This window comes from Eleutherodactylus coqui, chromosome 4, assembly GCF_035609145.1.
Source record: "Eleutherodactylus coqui strain aEleCoq1 chromosome 4, aEleCoq1.hap1, whole genome shotgun sequence".
NCBI lineage: Eukaryota > Metazoa > Chordata > Amphibia > Anura > Eleutherodactylidae > Eleutherodactylus > Eleutherodactylus coqui.
Window position 1 is genome coordinate 138,746,202 of NC_089840.1, and position 22,110 is coordinate 138,768,311.

The 22,110-nt window shown below is 44.6% G+C and overlaps 1 protein-coding gene across 1 annotated transcript in view; it reads left to right on the forward strand.

Annotated features, from left to right (window-relative positions):
* The window catches only part of DYRK3 (dual specificity tyrosine phosphorylation regulated kinase 3), a 35,866-nt gene extending 13,975 nt beyond the window's left edge, over positions 1 to 21,891 (forward strand). The window contains exon 3 of the mRNA XM_066600201.1: positions 12,811 to 21,891. Coding sequence (XP_066456298.1) covers positions 12,811 to 14,358 — 1,548 coding nt within the window. The 3' untranslated portion in view covers positions 14,359 to 21,891. The remainder of the gene's footprint in view (positions 1 to 12,810) is intronic.
* Positions 21,892 to 22,110: the final 219 nt, after the last annotated feature.

Sequence of the window (22,110 nt, forward strand, 5' to 3'; positions counted from 1 at the left end):
GGGGGCGCTGGGTCTGACTCCGCTGCGAGATTTTGCGGGTGCAATCCGACCCGGCCATGGGCATGAGGCCTTAGATCAGTCTATGCAGATCTGCTGTTACCTTGACAGGACCAAGGCATTACTCGAGGACAGTGCAATATCTCCCCCTTCCCCCTTAAGGTTGGTTCTGTATCTTTTGCCAGTTTGTAACATTCTGCACACTGGCGTCTCTTGGCTCTGTGATCGGCCCGGGTGCAAATCCATCCGTAAGAAGTGTTTTTAATTCCTTCTGCCAGGTGTCCACGGCTCGCTGCTTCTCACCCTTCATGTATGCAGACATGGCTTCTCCAGCAGACCCGTGCACTGATTGTTTCTGTGTATTCTGTCATATTGCTTTCTTATGTCGGGATGGAGAAGCTCCGTTCTTTCCTTTATACACCCCAGTCCTTAGATGGTTACTAGTCTGTAAGTAAGACCTCCTAAACTTCTCCACACTTGGACTCCATGTATGACTCGGGGTCTTCAGTGATAAATTAATGGTGACATCAGGCTTCTCCCATTTACAGGCAAGTCTGAAACTGTCTGAAACCACACGATGGATGTGGCGCAAGCACGTAAGGCGGTTTTTCTGCCGAAATTTGCCCCAGAAAACTGTTGCATGTTGAGTAGTAAACAAGCCCTGCGGTTCCTGCGCTCGCGAGCGTGCGGTGTTGTATTGTCTCCGAGCGTTTGTATTTAGTGATGTCCATTCTAAATAATCCTGCCAACTGCGTGGATTATTCTGTGCACGACTGTAATAGACCAAATCCCCGGACGGCTGCTCGTGCTTCCTCGTCTTGATATACAATAATCGTAAAACTCCTTCTGTAGGATTCGCACGTCTTCACTTCTCAGAAGGGTCCTCAAGTAACCTCCTTGCAGAATAGAGACTGCGAGAAGAACTTGGTCTCAGGCACCTTCACACGGGCAGATGAATATGCAACGTATTCACAGACCAATGTATGCAGTTACCTTGAATGTAAAAAAACACACAAAATTATATATATGCTCTCGAATATGCAATTTTCATGCATATATTCTCTGCTACACTCGTAGCATAGGCTGACTTTTTAAAAATGTGTTTTTTCACGTGACCGAAAGTAGCGCCAAATACACTGCTGTGAATGAACCCATTGAAATTACTACCGTAGGTTCTATTCACTGCATATTTACATTTGTGTGATTGAGCCCCTACATTCATGTCTTTAGTGCTATCTTTTGTCTGAGGATTATGGGCCCCAACAGTGTGATCGCAATAAGAGAATTGGTATGAGCGGTAGTTCTAGAATCTCCTCTCCGTGGAAGACCTGAAATAATGCGTTCACATTTGACGTTTTACATTGTGGTTTTAGAGTATCTCCACCAATATCAGCTGAAAATAATATGGATGCTCTGCAGATTTACAACCCTGCGGATCCATTAATGCAGCAGATTGTCAGCGCCACGAGCAGGATTTCTCACCATCCCTTTGTTTTGTCACTACCGTAACCCGCTGAGGATTTTTCACGACCAGTCACACTGTGAAGAATCTGCAGCACAACTGCCACATGTGAACGCACCCGAAAGCAGCCACCAAATAGGATGTGGGAAACGCCAAGCATGACTTTCTGTCAGCACTTCTGAAGGTGCTGTATTGGGTTTTCACACAAATTGTGTCTCTTTTTGACATGCAAGTTAGAAACTCCATTAAAATGTGTTCCCTATCCTGAGATGAAAGGATGGGTCCCAGGGTGGGTTTTCAGTGGCACCTAATGGTGATGATATATTTGTGAGAGCATTGTCAGACCAGCCTGTCTTCCGTCAGTCGAGAGTGAAGGCGCCCATACACGCTAGACCAAGGCCATGCTCGTTGGGCGTGGTGTCATTGTGTGTCACACGCGATGCCACGAGCCCATTGATTTGTATTGAGCGCAGCGGGAAAAAAAAATCACAGAATGTTTTATCTTGGCAAATATTGTGCGCATATACACCAGTATGGTGACCGGGGATTGGCAGCCAGTACACAGGTCAGTGCATACTTTCTGCGTGCCAGCGATCGTTCTTACCGATTGATGACCATTATAGGCTGGAACGAGGTCGGCTGCGATTGAAGTTTTGCTTTTGATAAATGAATCAAAGATCTTTCATCCATCAACTGCCTTGTCCTTAATAGCGTAGGGCCACTTTGAACGACTATACGAACTGTGAGCAGCTGCATTTTTGTAATTGCTGTTCTATCAATCAACCTACTTCTATCTAATATATGGCCATCTTCTAAGGGTTTTCCCACTACCTAAAATTGCTTCAGAACTACGTTACACTGGATTGATTTCAATGGGAGTGAAGCCACTACTTTCTGCCCTGCCTGCTTATGTCAACGTCCGGGCCACTGCATTGGACTGAAGGCTAGATGGTCAGCTGATGGATGGGGGTACTGGGTGCCGAACCCCAGTTTATCAACTACTGATGACCTATCTTGTAGATAGGTCATCAGTGGAAAAAAAATAGGCAGACAATCCCTTTAATTACAACTCTGAAGATGTGCGTGATGACCCCCTAAATCATCCACAGGCCAGTGAAGATGCGGATGTCTTGGAATTCAGAGCAGGACTGGAATATGTGGGTAGACTCCCAGGCTTCTCTGCGGATGCGCTAGTTGCACTCTGACTTACAAGATATTGGCCTGGGTTACACGGAAATACCAACTGTTAAGGCAGCAGAATGCAGTTCTAAACTCTCATTCATTACCTGAAAGACTTTTACCCACTAGTTTTTTGTTTTTTTTAATCGCTGCGTTTTTTTCAATGGGACTTCCTAATGTTAAAATCGCATTGCAAATAAATCGCAAGTTTGTGCATTTGCAATTTTTTTTTTTTTTTTTGTGGGATGCGATATTTTTTTTAATTTTTTTTAACATTAGAAAGTCCCATTGAAAAAAACACAATCGCAGCGTTAAAGAAAACTCTTGTGGGTAAAAGCCCGAAGGTTATGGGTTCAACCCTTGCTTGGGTCAGGTAGCCAGCTCCAGGTTGACTCAGCCTTCCATTCTTCCGAGGTCAGTAAAATGAGTACCCAGCCTGACGGGGTAAAGATGACTGGCAAAGGCAATGGCAAACCACTCCGCAAAAATAGTCTGCCAAGAAAACGGCACAATGTGACGTCACCCTAAGAGTCAGTCATGACTCGCTGCTTGCACCAGGGGACTTTACCTTTTACCTACACGGAAGAGGCTATTTGGAAGGAAGTGGCAAACTGCTCAGGAGTTTTTAAGGTTACGTTTGTACAGGTATGAAGAGGTAATGAGTGGTAGTAGATACACATTTTGAAGGCTCACCTGCTGACTCTTGCAAGAAGAAGAATGCGTCAAGTGGGGTCCAACAAGGCTCTATCTTGGGCCCAGTGGTCAACATTTTTATAAATGACCTGGAGGGGGGAATTGAAGGGAAACTGATCAATTTTGTCGATGACGCAAAGCTAACAGGGATAGATAATAGAGAGGACAGGATGAATTGAGGAAGAACTACCGCCGGCGAAATCACGCCCGTGGACAGGGGGCCTTAATAGCTGTCTACAAATATCTGAAGAGCTGTCAGTGCAGAGGGATCAGCCCTATTCTCATTTGTACAAAGAAAGACTAGAAGCAATGGGAGGAAAGTGAAAGAGAGGAGAGACAAATTAGATATTAGACAGTGAGGAGGATCAGTAAGTGGAACAGGTTGCCATGGCAGGTGGTGAGTTCTCTTTCAATGAAAGTCTTCAGAGACAGGACAGACGTCTGTCTGGGATGATTTAGTGATCCTGCATTGAGCAGGGGGTTGGACCCGAGGACCCCGGAGGTCACTTCCAACTCTACCATTCTGTGATGTGGACATCATAAAGGTGGCCACCTCTGAGCCAGGATAGTACATGATCTACTGTATGTACGAACTACTCGATCTGGCTGCTGCAGGGAAGACGCTTGGCTAGGAATGGCTTCCCACAACTGAATCCTATGTTTGCCTAGAGTCAGAATCTGCTGTGGTTGCAATCTGAAAGGATTTGTCCAATGAGAGAACCTCTTCAATGGGAACCTGTAACTAGGACAGGCGTAAGGGTGGGAGCTATATTGGTAACGTTGATAAACTCCAACTTTAGATCAGGCTCCTGGTGGTCTGCCTCTTGTGGTTTGCCTCTGTAGATCTTTGTGCTTTTGTTGTGTTTTTTTTCTTCTTTTGTGGTACGCTCTAATATGCAATAGACATGTACGACATAATGTATAACATTCAGATGAAGATGAGACGCTTCTATACTAATATTTGCTTGCAGACATATTTGACTTACAATGGTGTTTGGTATGCTGCCAATGCTGTGTGTTGTTCTAGTAGACTATTGAGTTGACTAGTACGGAGTTGACCTGATTACTGTCGTTATAGCTCTGTTGTTGTAGCATGGTGTTCTACTTACTCATTGAATACCCTATTATGGTGTTTGTTGTAATGCCTTGACATATTTTATTGTCCGTGTTAGAAGGTTAGCCTTTAGATGTAATTCTTTTCTACAACAGTTGCCGGTGGTTTTCGTCATGAGACAGAATCTACGTAGATTGGGTCCAATAATAACCTTATAAATACTACCCAGAAGTACAATGTGTCAGGAAGAAGGGAACAGCAGATTCTCACATTCTGCTCAGCAAAGAGTCGTGCTGTCGATGGGAGCTTGGTGCATAAAAGGAAATATCGGAAAACTGTTCCCCCTCCTTTTTAGAGGTCCGCAATGCTGAGAGCTTCTGGTGGTCTAGGTTGTGGTACCTCCTCTCTGGCCATCTATATGGTGTAGGTTATCCCACAATTCTGGTACTATGATTGATGGTTTCTAGGTAAGATCGGTCTAAAGTATTAGTGAATGTATTCCAATCCCTTAACCTGAGTAATTCCACGAGAAATGAGTGTTTGAGAGTTTTGCTCCGTCTCTTGACTGTTGGTTACGGCTCAGCTCTATGGTTATCCATTGTTTGGTTAGTTGCCTCTAAAGAAACATTCTTTTAGCAGATTGCAATTGCATCCTGACCATTCTAGCTCACTGGAACAACTTCCATGGCCATTTCATACCTTCCTGCATATAGACCAGGTATATGGTTTTAAGAGTACTTTTGGATTTCTTGTATTTTTTTTTTCTTTTTCAGCTGAATTTTTATTTTTAATGGATTATCCACTTCTTACTAGTTAGAGAACAGGCCATCATACAGTTTTCCAATATACATGTATTTGAAACCAGTGCAGTGGTCCCAGTTTACGGAATAAATAGTGCTATAGTCCACAACCTGGTCTGTCTAGTTCTGTCCCTCAATAAACTGCTATTCGCCTATTAGCGGTCTGATAAGTGTCTGCTGAACTCCAAGAGTCACATGACATGTTGGGTAGGTCACCTGATTGACATCTATTATTATGGGCAGTCTAGTCCATGCACTATACTATTCTACTGTGCAAAAAAGAGGCCAGTACACTAAGAAAGCGTATAAAGTGGACATGCCCTTTTAAAGTGACCATAAGAACTTCTCCAGCAGCTGGGCCCCTTATAGAGTAATAAAGATCATACTCCCCTCTCCTCAGACCCCTGAAGTGGAGCCAAGTGGCTTACGTAGCCCCAACACAGCCTTCCAAGTAGACAACTGATCAGAAGCATGCAACTGCTGTGGCCAATCGGAGGCCTCAGTGTTGCATCCCTAAACTTGTGCCTGGGATATGCACACTGAGGCCAGCAGCGCTGACTGTAACACTGCAGCCTTTTGATAGGCTGCAGCCGACACTTAAACCCAGCCATCTACCCAGAAGCCGGGGCTGTGTGAGCCGCTCAGTTCCACTTCAGGATCCGAGCAGAGGGGAGTATGATCTATTTTATATCTGGCGCCGCTGCTGGAGAAGTTTTTATATCTCTGATAAAACTCCACTAAACCTAAACTTGTAATTCTGGATTTTTGCAGAGTTGTTCTTGGCAGGTAGTGATCACATTTTTTGCCTGTTGAATGCATTGTTGTGAAGATCTACTTTCTCACGACTTCATCGTTCCTTGCTGGATGGTAGGCTACAACTTTATGTACCTTCCAGGAAGCAGTTGTCAACACTTCTTTGGAGTTGTCCTTCAGACTCTTGGCCGGGAGCAGTGTCTTCCGGGCAGAGATACTTTCAGTCTGTGTTTCTCAGTACAGCTCTTAGGCTCCTCTGCTTGAGTCCTAAGAAGTTGTGTCCTGGTTGCCATAATGTGGAGTCCCTGCCTCCCTCATGTAAGAAGACTTCCCTGGAGGCCATAAAGTGGAGATTAAAACACATGTTGCTTTATTGATGTAAAAGAAGGAAGCTGCTCGGCCAGGATGATGGATGTTGGTTCTCAGATGGATTGCTTCCTACAAAGGGGTAGGAATGTCCTCTGTCCAGTGGTGGAATATTGCTTAACTAACCGCACCATTATTTGTGTGTATCTGTATGTTGGGGAAGATTGAGCTCAATGTTGTAGGCAGAACCCAGAGAGACGGATGGAGAGCCAACAGTGCTCGGTCTTGGGGAAAAAAAACTAAAAATGCCACCTTTTACATTTTGGCACAAATGAACTCCTGATTGCCTGAGCTTTAACTAGCCCGGGTAGCTTTCTACCAGCCACTCGTCCACCTGGCATGCGTTATGTCACACAGCTTCTCTCCTGTGTAGCTTCTTGCAGTGTGCACTTTTTTAAAGCCAATAATGCACTGCGGTCAGGTAAGATAGCACCAGGAATAGGGCTGCAAAACTCGTCCTGCAGTTCCATCTCAGGCAGATATATAAATGAGTTGTGGTGTGATTAGATGAACGGTCTTGTCACCGGAGACCCTAAAAGTAGTGTCCGCCCCCCCCCCCCCCCCCTTGGCCTATAAAAGGCTCTCGGAGGCTCCTTGTGTGCAGTGACCTCTTCTTCCGCTTGTGTAGAGCTTGTTGACCACTAGACGCCTCTACGACACAGAGAAGAGATGTCACCCTGTTACCAGAAATATTTTACCTCTCACCTACCCAACTAGGACCCTACTGTACACGAATGGTGGGCAATAACTGGAAATAGCTGCATGTACGTGGATAGTCATTACAAGATCTGTTAGAAGGGTAACTATTGACTCAGAGTAGCTACCATTCCACTAGGTGGCGCTGTGGAGAATTATTCAATCATTCATTTGCATGGTGCTTTGCAATGGAAATTGTGCCCATTTTGCCCCTGCAGACAACCCTCAGTGAATACAGTGTGTGTGATACCAGATTTATCATCCAGCATGGGTCACTGTGATAAATCTGGTGCATTCTGAGGCTGTTTTGTAGTCTGTGTTCGCACTGTCTGTTAGACAGTATATTTGCACGTAGTCTATACTTGTGATACAAATGTCTTACACAAGACCTTTTCTAGTTGAACACCTCTTCACGTGAGCGGATGACTCGTGTTTGTTTTTGTTTTCGTTCCTTTTTTGTGGCCGGTAGAGACTTCAGTAACACGTGTTCTGAGAACCGTGGGAGTATTTTCTATCTATCCTAACCAATCTATTTACATTTGCTAATGGAACCAGGTATGGCGTCCGTTTCTAGCTGGCCTGTGATGACTGTGAACCTTCTCCTGTACCGCGTACGGCACACAATCCCGTGTCGGCGGGCGTCATCTCTCCCTTACATCCAAGTCTAAAAGCGCCTTAAGAGCAACAGACGAACAATTATCGCTCAAACAAATAAAAGCGAAAGCTAATCGTTCCGTCTGAACGGGAGTCAACGACTGACGATCATTCACTTTCCATTCGTCGTTCAGTTTCCGCAGGCATAAAAACCCTCGTTGGCTCGTTCACTTATCATTCTGTTCAAACGGCGCTCGTTCAGTTCCTCCCATTTACATATGCGGCGAATGTGAAAGATTTAATGATTCTCATTTGAACGCGCCAACGATGTATCTGCCTGTATAAACGGGCTGTGCAAGAACAAACGAACTAGCGGTGACATCGTTTGCTCAATCAAATGATAATGGGCTCGTCTGAAAGGACCCGAAACTTTGACATTTAAGTTGCAATAGATGGCGCAGGATTTAAAGGAACAAAACTTGTACAAGGTGTTACAAAGAGAATCTGTCTCCTACTTTGGTCACGTCATGCGTACAACATCGCAAGAGAAATGAATAATGTTGGGGATGACCAGTGGAACCATAAGAAGTGGAACATGGTGGCTCAACACCATCTAAATGGATACCAATATGGGCATCAAGCAGTTAAAAGAAGCCATACTTGACAGGGAAGCATGGAGAATGTTCACCTATAAAGTCACCGAGAGTCTGGCATGACTACATGGATGGATGGATGGATGGATTGACTGGTCTGAAAGTAGGTGACCTGCTGAGTTCGGGGATGTAAGTGCTATATTTTGCTCCCTTGTCCTTCTCCCTGGGTCAGTGCTGGAAGCTGCCACTGCAGTGCATTGAGTGGCATGCTAAGTAGAACAGAAGTACTTGGCATCGTGGCTCTTTGCATTGAGCGGTGACTTTCAGCATTAACATGGGGGGGAATAACAGGGGAGCTAAGTATAACACTTGCATCCCCGAACTCAGCAAGTCACCTACTTTTAGGCCATAAATTTGTCTCATAGGGCTAAAGGTAGGTGACAGATTCCCGGTTTAAGTGGTCATATAGCCGCCTCTTCCAGCATATTGTGGTGAATGGATCGTTCATCTTTTGGTCAAAAACCTAGGAGGGTTATAAAAGGCATGCACTTGGGTGAGGAGTTGGCAAACTTCAAGCGAGCCCCCTCAAGTATCCATGTTGGCTCTAAAAATCCCCCAATGTTGTCCAGGCAGAGGTTCAAAGGAGATGCATAGTTTAGTTTGTTCCATAGAGGAAACCAGGTTTAACAGTACAGGGTAGCGCAACGGGTTTCGGAGGACATACAGATGGATTAGCCTCCTTTTCCCAAGCACAATACATGTTCTGTGGGCTGCAGGGCTGCTATCCTTCCCCCATTGACCTAAATGGGGGAGGTAACTAGCAAACTTTCATCAAGGTGGGTTTTACAATTGGCCACAAAGATTCGCCCGCCCGCTCTAATTACAGCCTGCCTCTGCCTGTGTACGAGTAAATTTAGGGTTGTTTTTGCCACAATTTTTGTAATCCTTCAAGGCCCTGAAAAAAAACAAAAACGAAAATTTGTGACAGAAGCCAGCCCAAAAACCTCTCCTGTAAATGTACTTTATATGTATGTGGCTTTGGCGCTACAGCCCGCTGGTAGGACATGTTCAGTCTGACAGCTCCACCTTTGGCCTGGGATCACACAGGGCGGAATTACCGTGGAAATATTGCGGTTTTTCCGTTGCGGATTTGCCGCAACCTTGTCGCATCGGCGGCAAATCCGCAAGTAAGGGCCAAAGTTAGATGCGGTTTTCACCGCGTATTTCTCTGCGGTTCTACCGCAGCGGTTTTTGTTGCGGTTTTTGTTGCAGTTTTTGTTGCGTATTTTTAGGTGCAGATTCTAGGCTTCTTTAAAAAAAAAAAAAAAAAAAACTGTTTCCTGTGATGCCATCGTTCCCGCCCATTTCTGCACAGGGTAGGAAGAGACTTGTATTGCAGGCCATTTTGTCTGCTACAGCCACCTGACCTGATGGAGCCTGCACGCCGACTGCGTCTGAGGCGTGCTTACCGCCGCAAACTTCTGGTGCTAGTGGTATTGATGCAGGCAGAAGAATCCAAAAAGGTGAGCAAGGGTTTTTATGGACATTGTGTGCTTAGTTTCCTTGTTTGTTGATGCATTGTGGACTATACTGCGATTTGCGGCCATGTGCTTTAATTCTTGCCAATATTCTTATGCAGACTGATCGTGCTTCCCGGCGTCACAGACGATACTGGGTACATTCTCTGCTGACTGGACCCGCTGGGGGTTGTGCTGGACCCGCTGGGGGTTGTAGTGGACCCACTCGGGGAAATGGTGGTGGTGGTGGTGCCGCCGCTGCTTTTCCCGCCACTGGGCGTGGTCCCGCTGGGAGTTGTAGTGCTGCTGCTGGGGGTTGTGCTAGACCCGCTGGAGGAAATGGTGGTGCCGCTGCTTTTCCCACCACAGGGCGTGGTCCCGCTGGGGGTTGTAGTGCTGCTGCCGGTGGTGGGAAACGTGCTGGACCTGCTGGAGGTTGTGCTGGACCCGCTGGGGGAAATGGTGGTGCCGCCGCTGCTTTTCCCGCCACTGGGCGTGGTCCCGCCGGGGGTTGTAGTGCTGCTGCCGGTGGTGGGAAACGTGCTGGACCCGCTGGGGGTAGTGGTGGTGCCGCCGTTGCTGGCGGTGCTTTTCCCGCCACTGACAGGGTTGGGATTTTCCCGCCTGTGACCCAGTATTTTCCCCTGGGCGTGAGTGGAGTCCCTACCGGTGGTGCTGATAGTGCTGCTGGTGCTGCCAATGGGTGTTCTGTTGCCGCTGGGGGGTCTGGTGCCGCTGGGTGTGGTGCTGCCGGCGGAGCTCCTGCTTCCTCTGCACGCGGTCCAGGCTGAAATGGCGCCAAGCGCCTAAAATGGCCGCTGTACCACTTCCTGTGAACAAACTTTATTGCCTCTCTTTTCTCATGCGAACAATCTGCTGCGGAACCGCTTTGAAAAACCGCGACAAAAAATGCAATAGCAGTTTTCATTGCGGTTTTTGCTGCGTCCATGAGGCCCTATGGAAAAAAAAAAAACCGCTGCGGAAAGGTCGAAAGAATGGACATGCTGCATCTTTCAAAACCGCGACGCAGTTGCTTATCCACACTGCGGCTCTGCGGAAAATTTTACGCCCTGTGAGAACGAAATTTTGGGCAAACACATTTGCACTGCATTGCACTGCAAACGCGACGGAATGGCCGCAATGCGGATATGCAACGGCAATCCGCTGCAAATAAGCAGTAAATCCTCCCTGTGTGAACCCAGGCTTAGGGCTCCTTCACGCGGACGTAACCTCAAACACTCGCCGCAGCCCAAGAACAAGGAAGGATGAGGGACTTTTATAAGTGCGCTACTTTAGGGTGCATTCACACAGCCGAGTATATCAGTCCGAGAAACTCTGATATCGCATTCTAAAACTTGCAATTCTGAGTGCGAGAGTGATCTGTTTTTTGCATTAAAAAACCACATTTCATCTATGCACTTGCGGTTTTCACGTGTTAAATATCAGAAGTGCTTCCAATAGTTTCAATCATCGAAAAATCGCATTTGCATGTAAATTTTTTTTTTAAAGATCCCATAGGAAATAATAAAATATTCTTTGCCTGAAATTGCCCAAATACAGAACGAGCAACAATTTTTGAATGTCGCAATAAGACAAATCGCTCCCAAGAATAGACGCACTAAAATCTACGCGTGGTGTGTGTTTTATTTTTGTTTTTTCCCCATGTGCAATTTCCGTCCTTATCGTTAACGGACAGAACTAGTATATGAAATCGCCCATGTGCACACCCTTACGTTATCTTACTGTCGGCGATCCATCTATGCGTGCAGCTCCCAATTACTTCATTATAATAGGTTATAAATACATTGCAGGCAGCTTTAGCCGCACGTTGCTTGACATACATATCTTGCATTCAAGATGCTTGCTGATAAGTCTCACATGGACTTAAAAGGGATGATGCAGCTCGCTTACGCAAAGTAAAATCTGGCAGCAGCCTCCATTCATGAATCATCGGCCTTCTGCGCGGCCGAGAGCTGTATCCAGGCAGGAAAGCCATATAAATTATCAACGTCCTGCAGCGTTCCGCCCAAGACGGGTTTATTTATAATGTGGCTTCTCTAGCGCAGTTCTATTTCTAGTTCCTGTTGATACTTCTTACATAGTCAGCATTTCTGAGCGTGCCACCAGTGACTATAATGGGAAGCAGATGTCATTGCTGGAGGAGTCTCAGTGACCATCTAACAAGTGTTTACATCCAACACTTGACTGGAGGGATTCTTGCATCAAAGAATAGTCTCTCGAGCTTAGAACGTGCACACTTGGGGCAGATCATAAAATGTATCTATTTATACCTGGAAGACTATCTTACTTCATCCAGATAAGTACAGTCTGTCTTCGCATGAAAAATCAGCTTAAGACTTTTGAAGACTTAATAAAGTGGTTTGCTTGCAGTTGGACGCTCGGTAGGAATCTCATTCCTATTATTGGGCTAAAACTTCTGCATTAGGGTGTAAAACTTTTTTTTTTTTTTTTTGCAACCTATACCCAATTTCCACAATGCAATGAGACTTTATAAATTATGAGATAAAATGCAATAATGCTCGAGAGGTGACAGTTGGCCATTGTGTTCACAAGCACAAAAATGGTATCCCAAGTTGCGCTGTAATCTAGGCCTCTATTCCCTTGGAGTTACTCCTTGGTCAGGTTTTGTGTAGAGATGAGCGAGCATACTCGCTAAGGGCAATTATTCGATCGAGCATTGCCCTTAGCGAGTACCTGCCCGCTCAGCAGAAAAGATTCGGCGGCTGTCGGGGAGCAGCTGGGGAGAGCAGGGAGGAACGGAGGGGAGATCTCTCCCTCTCTCCCCCCTGCTCACTGCCGCAACTCACCTGTCGCCCGAGCCGGCAGCCTAACCTTTTCTTCCGAGCGGGAAGATACTCGCTAAGGACAATGCTCGCTCGAGCAATTGTTCTTAGCGAGTGTGCTCGCTCATCTCTAGTTATATGCATACTGTATATATCCGTGTTCTAGTTGACTCTTGTAAAACTAACTTCCTTATGAAACTCCATGAATGAATCATACACTTTTTTAAAAAATGTTTTGGTTTTTTTTCATGTTTGCATAATTATACCAACTTTACATATTAATTTTTTTTTTCTCTCCTTAGATAAGTGGAAATAAGTTTGCTATGAAGGATCACCAGCAAGTCAAAGTTCAGCAATTATTCGAGGACTCGGGCAACCGCAGGGTCAGTGCTGGACTACCTGGAACAGATAGTGCTTTGCCAGTTCTGACTAAAGAAAAGAGTTCTGACAGTTCAGGAACCTCCAAATCAAGCGATAGCTCCACCAAGTCCTCAAAAGCCACCCATTTGAGTCCAGAGCAGGCACTGAAGCAATATAAACATCAACTAACTTCTTTCGAACAGCAGGAAATTGGCATCTTCCCTGAAGTATATTTTATAGGCCCAAATGCAAAGAAGAGACAAGGTGTTGTAGGAGGTCCCAGTAACGGAGGGTATGATGATGACCAAGGAGGGTATATGCTGGTGCCACATGACCAAATAGCTTATCGCTATGAGATGTTGAAGATTATTGGAAAAGGTAGCTTTGGGCAAGTGGCAAAGGTTTATGACCACAAACTCCACCAGCATTTGGCCCTTAAGATCGTCCGCAACGAGAAGAGATTCCACCGTCAGGCAGCGGAAGAGAATCGTATCCTGGAACATCTAAAGAAACAGGATAAGACTGGAAGTATGAATGTAATCCACATGTTGGAAAGTTTTACCTTCCGCAATCACATTTGCATGACTTTTGAGTTGCTTAGCATGAACTTGTATGAGTTGATTAAGAGAAACAAATTCCAAGGTTTCAGTCTACAGTTGGTTCGTAAGTTTGCCCATTCGATCTTGCAATGTCTAGAGGCTCTGCACAGAAACAAAATCATCCACTGTGACCTTAAACCAGAAAACATTTTGCTTAAGCAACAAGGGCGCAGTGGAATCAAAGTGATTGACTTTGGTTCCAGTTGCTTTGAGCATCAAAGAGTGTATACTTACATACAGTCTCGGTTCTATCGGGCTCCTGAGGTTATACTGGGAAGTCGCTATGGTATGCCTATTGATATGTGGAGCTTTGGTTGCATTTTAGTAGAGCTTTTGACTGGTTACCCATTGTTTCCAGGAGAAGATGAAGGAGATCAGTTGGCATGCATGATGGAGCTCCTTGGGGCACCACCTCCAAAGCTTCTAGAACAAGCTAAGCGAGCAAAGAATTTTGTCAACTCAAAGGGCTATCCTCGTTACTGCACAGTAACCACACTTCCTAATGGATCTGTGGTCTTAAATGGAAGCAGATCACGCAGGGGAAAGATGCGGGGTGCTCCTGGGAGCAAGGACTGGGTATCAGCATTAAAGGGTTGTGAAGATACTCATTTTATCGACTTCTTAAAGGGTTGTTTAAACTGGGATCCAGTAGCACGAATGACCCCGAGTCAGGCACTGCGACACCAGTGGATTTGCAAGAGGATGCCTAAACCCCCTGCAACAGACAAGTCCTCAGGAAAAAGGATTACCAGCCATACCAGCTCTTTCCCAGGAATTGGCTCCAAATTACCCCCTGTAGTGGGTGTGGCCAATAAATTAAGAGCTAACTTAATGAATGACTCTAATGGGAGCATACCACTTCGAACTGTTTTACCCAAGCTCGTCAGCTAATCCTCACCAATATTAAGCACAGCAATGAGAAAATTTTGCTATCAATAACTTAACAACCATAACTGAAGGGTTTTAGCATTTTTAATTGTTTTAAAGTAAAAACAAAACTGAATTATGAATATATGTGGCTTTGTAAAATCGGACTTTATTCATGAATTCTGTTTTTAAAGGGCTAAGCATTTCAATCAACATCTGGGACAAACTTGATTCATTTTCTTATAGGTCAATATGTTCTCCTTATGAACATGTAAAGCAATAATAGAAGAATGAAGGTGTGCATGTACAGTAGACCATTCACTTGTCAAGCTGTCACTTCAGCCATTACACAGTAGGAGGTTCCAATAATTTTGGTTTTTGCCCACATTTGCCTGCTTCAGGCATGGCCAACTGTGCAGTTTGCCAAAATTGACAAACCGAAGGGATAAGGACTTTTGGCCATAAACTAGAGTAGCTAAGCGCTATTCAAAGTGCCACTTTCATTTACCAAGGACTAGTTAGAGGTAGATCTTCACTTGAACACCTCTCGCCCACTCTTCATTTTATAGATTTACTTGTGCTTTAATAGCACTAATTCCTCATGGAAGGCAGTGAATAACTGAGATGTTGATAGTTATGTAATAACCGGAGTCTCCTACATAATTAGGTATACAGAGTTACCGGAGAACCAATAATTAAAGTGTGTATATATACAATGTATATATTCAGTTTTATTTATGTATACACATACAATGTGTATATATTTTACACTTAGTAATTCGGATAGTGGCTTGGAAAATGGCAATTTGTAATGGGTGGTAACATATTCATCCATAATGGTCTCTTAAAGACGTACACTGCAGTCTTGTTCTTTAAATTTGAGAGATCCATCTCCGTAACACTGACCTCAGTCTGCTACAGTTTTGAAACTTGTATTCTGCACTTTTCTTCCGGCCCCGAGGTCACACGACCAGCACTCTGACTACACTCTGTGTCCTGTAGTGAACGGGGCAGATTTATGTCAACTGCCATAAATAAAAGCTGTGTCTTTCTTGCCCAAAGCAACCAGTTACAGTGCAACTTTCATTTCGTATTCTGCTCTTGAGAGTGAAAGCTGCGATGGTTGCTATGGACAAAGAAAATTTTTCTTTATGGCAGTTGTCCTAAATCTTTTCAATTTACTGCGGGACAGAGAGCATAGTCAGAGTGCTGGTCATGTAACTTGGAGGCTAGAAGAAAAGTGCAGAAGGGGACAAGCTACAGAGCTGGAATCTTCTCAGCAGAGGTCACTGATATTTGGATGGATTTTTCAAAGACCTTGTCAGATGCCTGGAGCCCACAGCTAGGGCTATAATGTGCGGCTGGCATCCGTTACCTCTGCCATTGCCAAGACATTGTTTATCTGAATGCTTTCCCTTTAATCCATGTACACTCTCAAACTTCACTTCAGATCCAATGTCACTACGGTAGTTCAGATCTTATATTGAAGGAGATGAGCAGAAGGCTGAACTCGTATCTGCAAACTTTGGACCGGACACAGTAGTGGATCCTACAGATATGACATGGGCTTTACATTTGGATCCACTTTAGTGTTTGGCTTAGAAAACTGCTACAAATCCAGTCGCCTTGTGCAGTGATGACATTGGCAAGCATGCACCTTCTTCATGACACTTTGACATTAAGAGTCCCTACCCGCCATGCACTTCTAATGTCCTCAATTTGATGCAGATGCTAAAGTGACCTGTAGCTAGTAATATCCATTCCAGCTTCAATGTGTCACATTCTTATGACTGTTAGCGATCCACTGAGGAGCAACACATGCTTCTGGCAATCTCAGAGTCTTTAGTATTTGGTGCTATGTCAGTAGAGTCGGCGAGGCGCCCCATTTGTAGACCAAATGGACATATTCCTACAGTGCGTTTAATCGTTGTCACATTTGAAATGCTGACATGAATGATACAATGTAAATGCAGAAGAGCTGATGGCTTTTTTTTTACTGGTAAATAACCTAAATGTATAAAATCATTCCTCGTGGTTAATGATATTTCTAAGACAGAATTACTTGACTTGAAGGATGTCACATCTTCTGGTTCATCCTCGGCAGAATTTGCTGTGCATTTGTACGTGGGAGGAGAAGTCGGCCCTCGAAGCGGTTTCTACTTTTTTATGGCATGCTTGGATGTGGTGTGAAATTTTTTTTTCGTTGAAGCTTGAACAATTTTTGGGGGATGCTAACATTGCAGTTGGTATTGGAATATCTCTCCCTTTGTCTGATATACTCGGCTTGGGCTGCAGTTTTTAAGCAAAATAACTTTTTATAAAAATTTGTTTTATTTGTTTTTAAATGGTCATTGTTCAGTCTGTCCATATAAAGAAATTTTAAATAATTCATCATAAATCTACTTAAACAATCCCATTTTTTTTAAATTAGAGGTGACTATGTGGGGCAGATATAAAAGTCATCTCCTCTCCTTTGGACCCATATGCAGTGAGGGCCAACAATTACCCTTTTCAGCATGTTAGAAAATCTCAAAACCACTAAATTTCCCATACACAGACCGATTCTTGGTCAGCAATTAGCCCCTTGTATGCTCTCCTTTGAAGAGGGTTTGTCAGATCCTCTCATCGAGGTCGGATACATGCCCCTACAAAGGCGTCCTTGCTGACTTCAGCGCCATTTTCATTTTTGCTCCACGCACGATCCTAATTACATCTGGAACGCAGCACTAGTATTGGCATGATGTGGCGGTCTATCCCACTCGGGGTCAATCAAGCATGGCATTACCTGACAAGAAGTGCGTTCAGGCAGGGCGATGCGTAACAAAAAGGAAATGGCAATAGCAGGGATGTAGCAGCAAGAACATAGGACCCCGCTGATTACAGGACATCTTTAGGGCCTATGTAGATGGGCATGTTTTTGGTTTGTGCATGTCCTATTTTCATCCTTTTTTTTATTGAGTAGGGCATACAGTGAATGGCACTTTGTGAAAATTGGACCGTGTCCATATGTGCTGTCCAATGATTTGTGTCCAGAATTCTTGGACAGTACACGAACATGGCTGTATGAATGCAGGGGTTTTCCAGGCAGTGCCCACTGTCACAGCTGGGATACACCGGGGTCGGAGTAGAAGTCACTGCTCCGACCCTTTTGTTGCGGCTGGTGCCTGTAATGGCAGGTGCACTCTGCTTGAAATTAATGGCCACTACACAAGTGTCGCAGCAGCGGCTTCCACTCCGACCCCAGTGTATCCTGCCTGAAAAACCCCTTCAAGTCTCCCACCACCCTACCTTGTGGGTAAATTGAGGTGCCAATACACTAGGGTAGCATTTGTAGGTCAAGTACCTGTGTCCTGGGAGTGTAATTTGGTGAATTGAGACCTTAAGGGACCCCCATTGCACTTTCTGCCCTTTTTGCTTGCCCTGGGTAGTTCTGGTTATATGAGGCATGAGAAGGCTCCTTGTTTTGTGCTTTGTCTGAAGGTCTATAGAGTTTATGAACGATATCATAATGTGGTTTAGAAGATGGTAAAGTATTGTGTCGTTAAAGGCTACAAAGAAAGTGATTTGAATGTAGTGTAAGGTTTGTGTCTCTCGTCGGGGAATCGGTTTAGGACTTTTCACGCCGGGAATGGCTCTATTGTGCAGCTAATAAGAGGGTTAGTACATATGACCCTATGTGGGATGTGATTTTTACCCTTTTGATGTGTTTTGATGTCCATGAAAGTGCAGGATGAGGCTGTGAAGCTGTCATGTGGGGACATCACAGGTGTGTCGGGGACAATGGTGGCGAGATCACAAGAATAGTGATGATGGGTGACAGTAGATCAGAGGCAGCGAGGACAAAGCAGAGGATAAAAGACATGACGCGCCCGATTGTACTTCCCACATCTTCTGAAAAGCTCCTGGGGCTTTTTTTTAATGGGGTTGTGTTTAACCTTTTACCTGTCGAATCCAAAGCAAGGCAGCAATCGGAAAGCAAAGCAGCAACTGCATAAATCCACTGGTCCAGTTTTGGAACATTGGCAGATAATGGGTTAAAAAAGGGGGGGGAAATACAATACAAAACATAGCTAAAAAGCTCAACAACTGTGCAGAACTAAACTAATTCTAGTAGCTTCCCCGCGGCCCTCCAGCTCAGGGGGGCCAAACTCTTTTTCACCGAGGGCCACATCATCATTATGGTTGCTATCAAAGGGCTGTTTACAAGGGCTCATTCACACGTATTTTGCACTCTGTATTACCCGTGTAATATGGACCACTTGAACACTATTTGCATTGTGGTGTTTTCAGACATGAGTTTATCATATGTGGTAAAAAAAAAACAACTTGATAAACACTGTAAATATGCACGTAGTAAAACACAAGAAGGTCCGAATACGCACAATTTCGATTTGTGAAAGCGCTGTGTATTTTATGGATCGGAACTGCATCTGCTCGTGTGAATGAGCCCTACATGTAACTACTCTTTAACAGTACTATCCAGCTCTCTGCACTATGATTTTTCCCCTTACACCTCTTTAGCACCGAGTTTCCTACCTTGCATGGTGGCTAGGGTGCCCAGGTAGAGAGCCAGATCTGTGCCACCACCTGTGAACTGTTCTGGATCAGCATTGGGGGGGAAGGGGGTGTTAACAGGCTGAACTGGATGGACATGTCTTTTTTCGGCCTAACACACTATGCTACTATGAACAGAGCAGTGTGGAGGTGCGCTGGAGCTCAGAATCCAAGATGGCACCTGGTGCTGGCGCCAACTTCTCTGCCAAGAGCTGGCTGCGTTCTCTGGAGAAAGTGAGAGCTAGTCCTTCTGCGTCTGAACCTTGTTGTGGGACGCACAAAGTAACATGGTGGGCCGAAATCTGCCCTCGGGTCTTGAGTTTGACACGTGCTCTAGCTGGAAGGCACAAGAGGAAGAGGGATGTAATTGTTAAGAGATCTGAGCTTCATTGCTTTGTTGTATCTGACGGGATGTTTTCCTGCTAAGTGCGGCATACGTTTTCTAAGGTCATTCACCGTGATTTCCTGTAAATAGAATGCGTACAGGAAATCCTGCGTAGTCATACCATTGTGGTTAGCTGCTGAATACATGCGTGCTGCCACTTGCAGAAGTAACTATCTTAGACTTCAGAATAACAAGTCTTTTTGGAGGAAAACTTTAATTCATGGCCTCCTCATTGTGAAACTCCGTCAGTTGTTAGTCATTTTTAACCTTCCGCCATTTCTGCCCAAGGAGCCAAAGTGATGCTCTTCGGAGACCTTATATACAGATGTGTCTGATGGTTGTGAATCTGTTCCGAATTGCCGCTCGTTCCCCTATGCAGATGTGACTTCCTGTATAGGACCTCTCCTATGAAGAAATGTGTTATTTGGCTTCAGGACTACAAGTGGTGCAAAATGATGGAATGAGACTTCTGATAGCGATAGAGCTGGTTTATCCAAGACTAATTTCAACTGGTGGTAAAAATGTGCTTTAAAGGGGTTATCCAGGCAGGACTTGCCAGGACACATTGGGGTCGGAACGGATGTGCTGCTCCAACCTATGTAGTGGCCGGCACTCGTAATTGCAGACGCAGTTCACATTAAAATTAATAGGACCCCAACCTGCAATTACAAGCTCCGGCCACTACAGTGCTTCCGCTACGATTCTGGTGGACACTGTTGGGATAACTATCCGTATTGATGGACAGCAAATAAAACGATACAAAGTACAGCACCAGTCGGTGGCAGAGGGGAACAAACGTGAAAAGTTCAGAGGGCGCAGAATGCTTCTCTAAGCTGTTCCTCTCTTGGCTCTGAATTTGTAGCAGAATGTCTTCTGCTTGGGTAATGCAAGATCCTGGAAGAAAGATGGGCCTTTGTATTTGCATGATGTGTTATTGAAGCAACCAGAGAAGTGTGAAGTTTTTGCAGTTTGTGGTAATTTTAGAGATGGAAAACGAGTATTGTCATTTATTAAACTTTTTTATTAACTTCAGATTGGTAAACTTTGTGAATCAGCTTGCTGGAGTTATTGGACAGTTTGTCCACTGCTAATACATGCACAGTATGGGCATAACTATAGGAGGTATAGAGGATGCGGTTGCATCCGGGCCTGGAGCCTTAGGGGCCCATAAGGTCTTTATTCCCTACTTGAGCAGACCAGTCTTAGAGAAAAAAAAAAGTTACAGTTTGGGGGGCCCTGCGGCTTAAAGCTATGCTATTTTTTTAAAATCTTTTTGCAGTGGTGTTAAATGGGGCGTACGGGGTTGTGAATACTGCAGACTGATGGGTGAGCTTCTGAATAGTACCTATTGAATCTTATTCGATGTTTTCTGGTAAGAACTGCAATGTTTGGGGTTAATTTAAAGTGAATCGGTCATGTCCCACATAAACTAAGTTACGGTGCTGGTGGCATACGTGACAGGGAGCTGTGTGAATTTTTTTTCCCCCCCGACCGCGATCTACAGGGGTTTCTCTCTGAAGTTGGTGCAGCATGAAAATCTGACTCTTCAGTCCCGTGAGCGTGCGCTCTCCTATAAGTCTATGAGATGGCGCATACATCAAACCCTGAAGAGTCAGATTTTTATGCCAGTGTGCTGACTTCAGGCTCCCTGCCACGTCCCCTAACGGCACCATAACTTTGTGTGACGTGACAGCCCTTTTTATAGGGAGCCTCGTGTTGTTCTTTGAACCCTAAATAAAGGTGTTCCTTCTTTTTAACGTCTCCCACATATCTGGACTGGGAAATGTCCCGAACATTTGAGCCCCTACTGTAATAGGTGTGTTTCAATCTGTCTTCTGCCATAGATGCACTTCACAGAAACCAGAATGACTTCAAACTTTTTTTAGGGGTATTTGAGAACCTGCGATATGAGGAGCTAGTACTGCCAAAAATTGGGATCTTGCCCGTAGCGATCCGTCAAAACCCTGCTGTTACACTAGTCAGAAAATGAGATTCCGTTGATAAGATCAAACCTCAACCCTCTTATCGACATAAGTGCTCATATGTGAGGCCCTTGTGATTCGGAAAGGCATTTGACGAGCCCAACATGTAGGACTTCTAGCCCGGTTTTGGTTGGGTATGCCTTGGATTTCAGCCATCTGGTAAGGGGTGAATACATTCTATGCAAATGTTTTCTATTAGTACAGTGAGTGAATATTTACATTTGAGGGGGCACATATTTTATGCTGAAAAATAACGACTGCTCTTTCACACTTTTTCCACTCTTAATTCCCATTTGATGGCCGCTTCTTACATCAAAGACTTTACAGACAAATGCAAAATGTTTACGTCTCGGAGGAGCGATCCCGTCATACGTCCTGCTCCGTGCTTCTTCAGTTTCCATTGCTCTGTTTGCATTTCCTGTACCTACTGTGAGATGTTTTGTACATATGTGGCACTTTGTGTGATTTGTAGAGGTTTTTTTAATGTGACGTGTGGGATATGCAGTCCTTCGGATCCAGCATCATATTTCTACCAAAAAGTGTACAATGAAATATGCAAATATTTGTTACAACATTTGTAAAGTCGGGTCCAGTTGTATTATGTGTCCATATTGAAATAAAGAGAATTTTTTCTTATTTGTGTTTTTTACTTTAGTTGAATTTTATAGCTCCTCTGATCAACTGTAATTTTTGAAGCTGCAGTAACCAAAGTATTGCATTTAGTTTTCAGTCTTTAAAATATTCTGTTAAGAACATGGAAACATTAGCACCCCCGAAGCTTCATATTGATCACCCATGATAAGTGTATTTTATTTTTTGTTTTTAATTTAACCCTTTCCAATCCACTTTGTATCC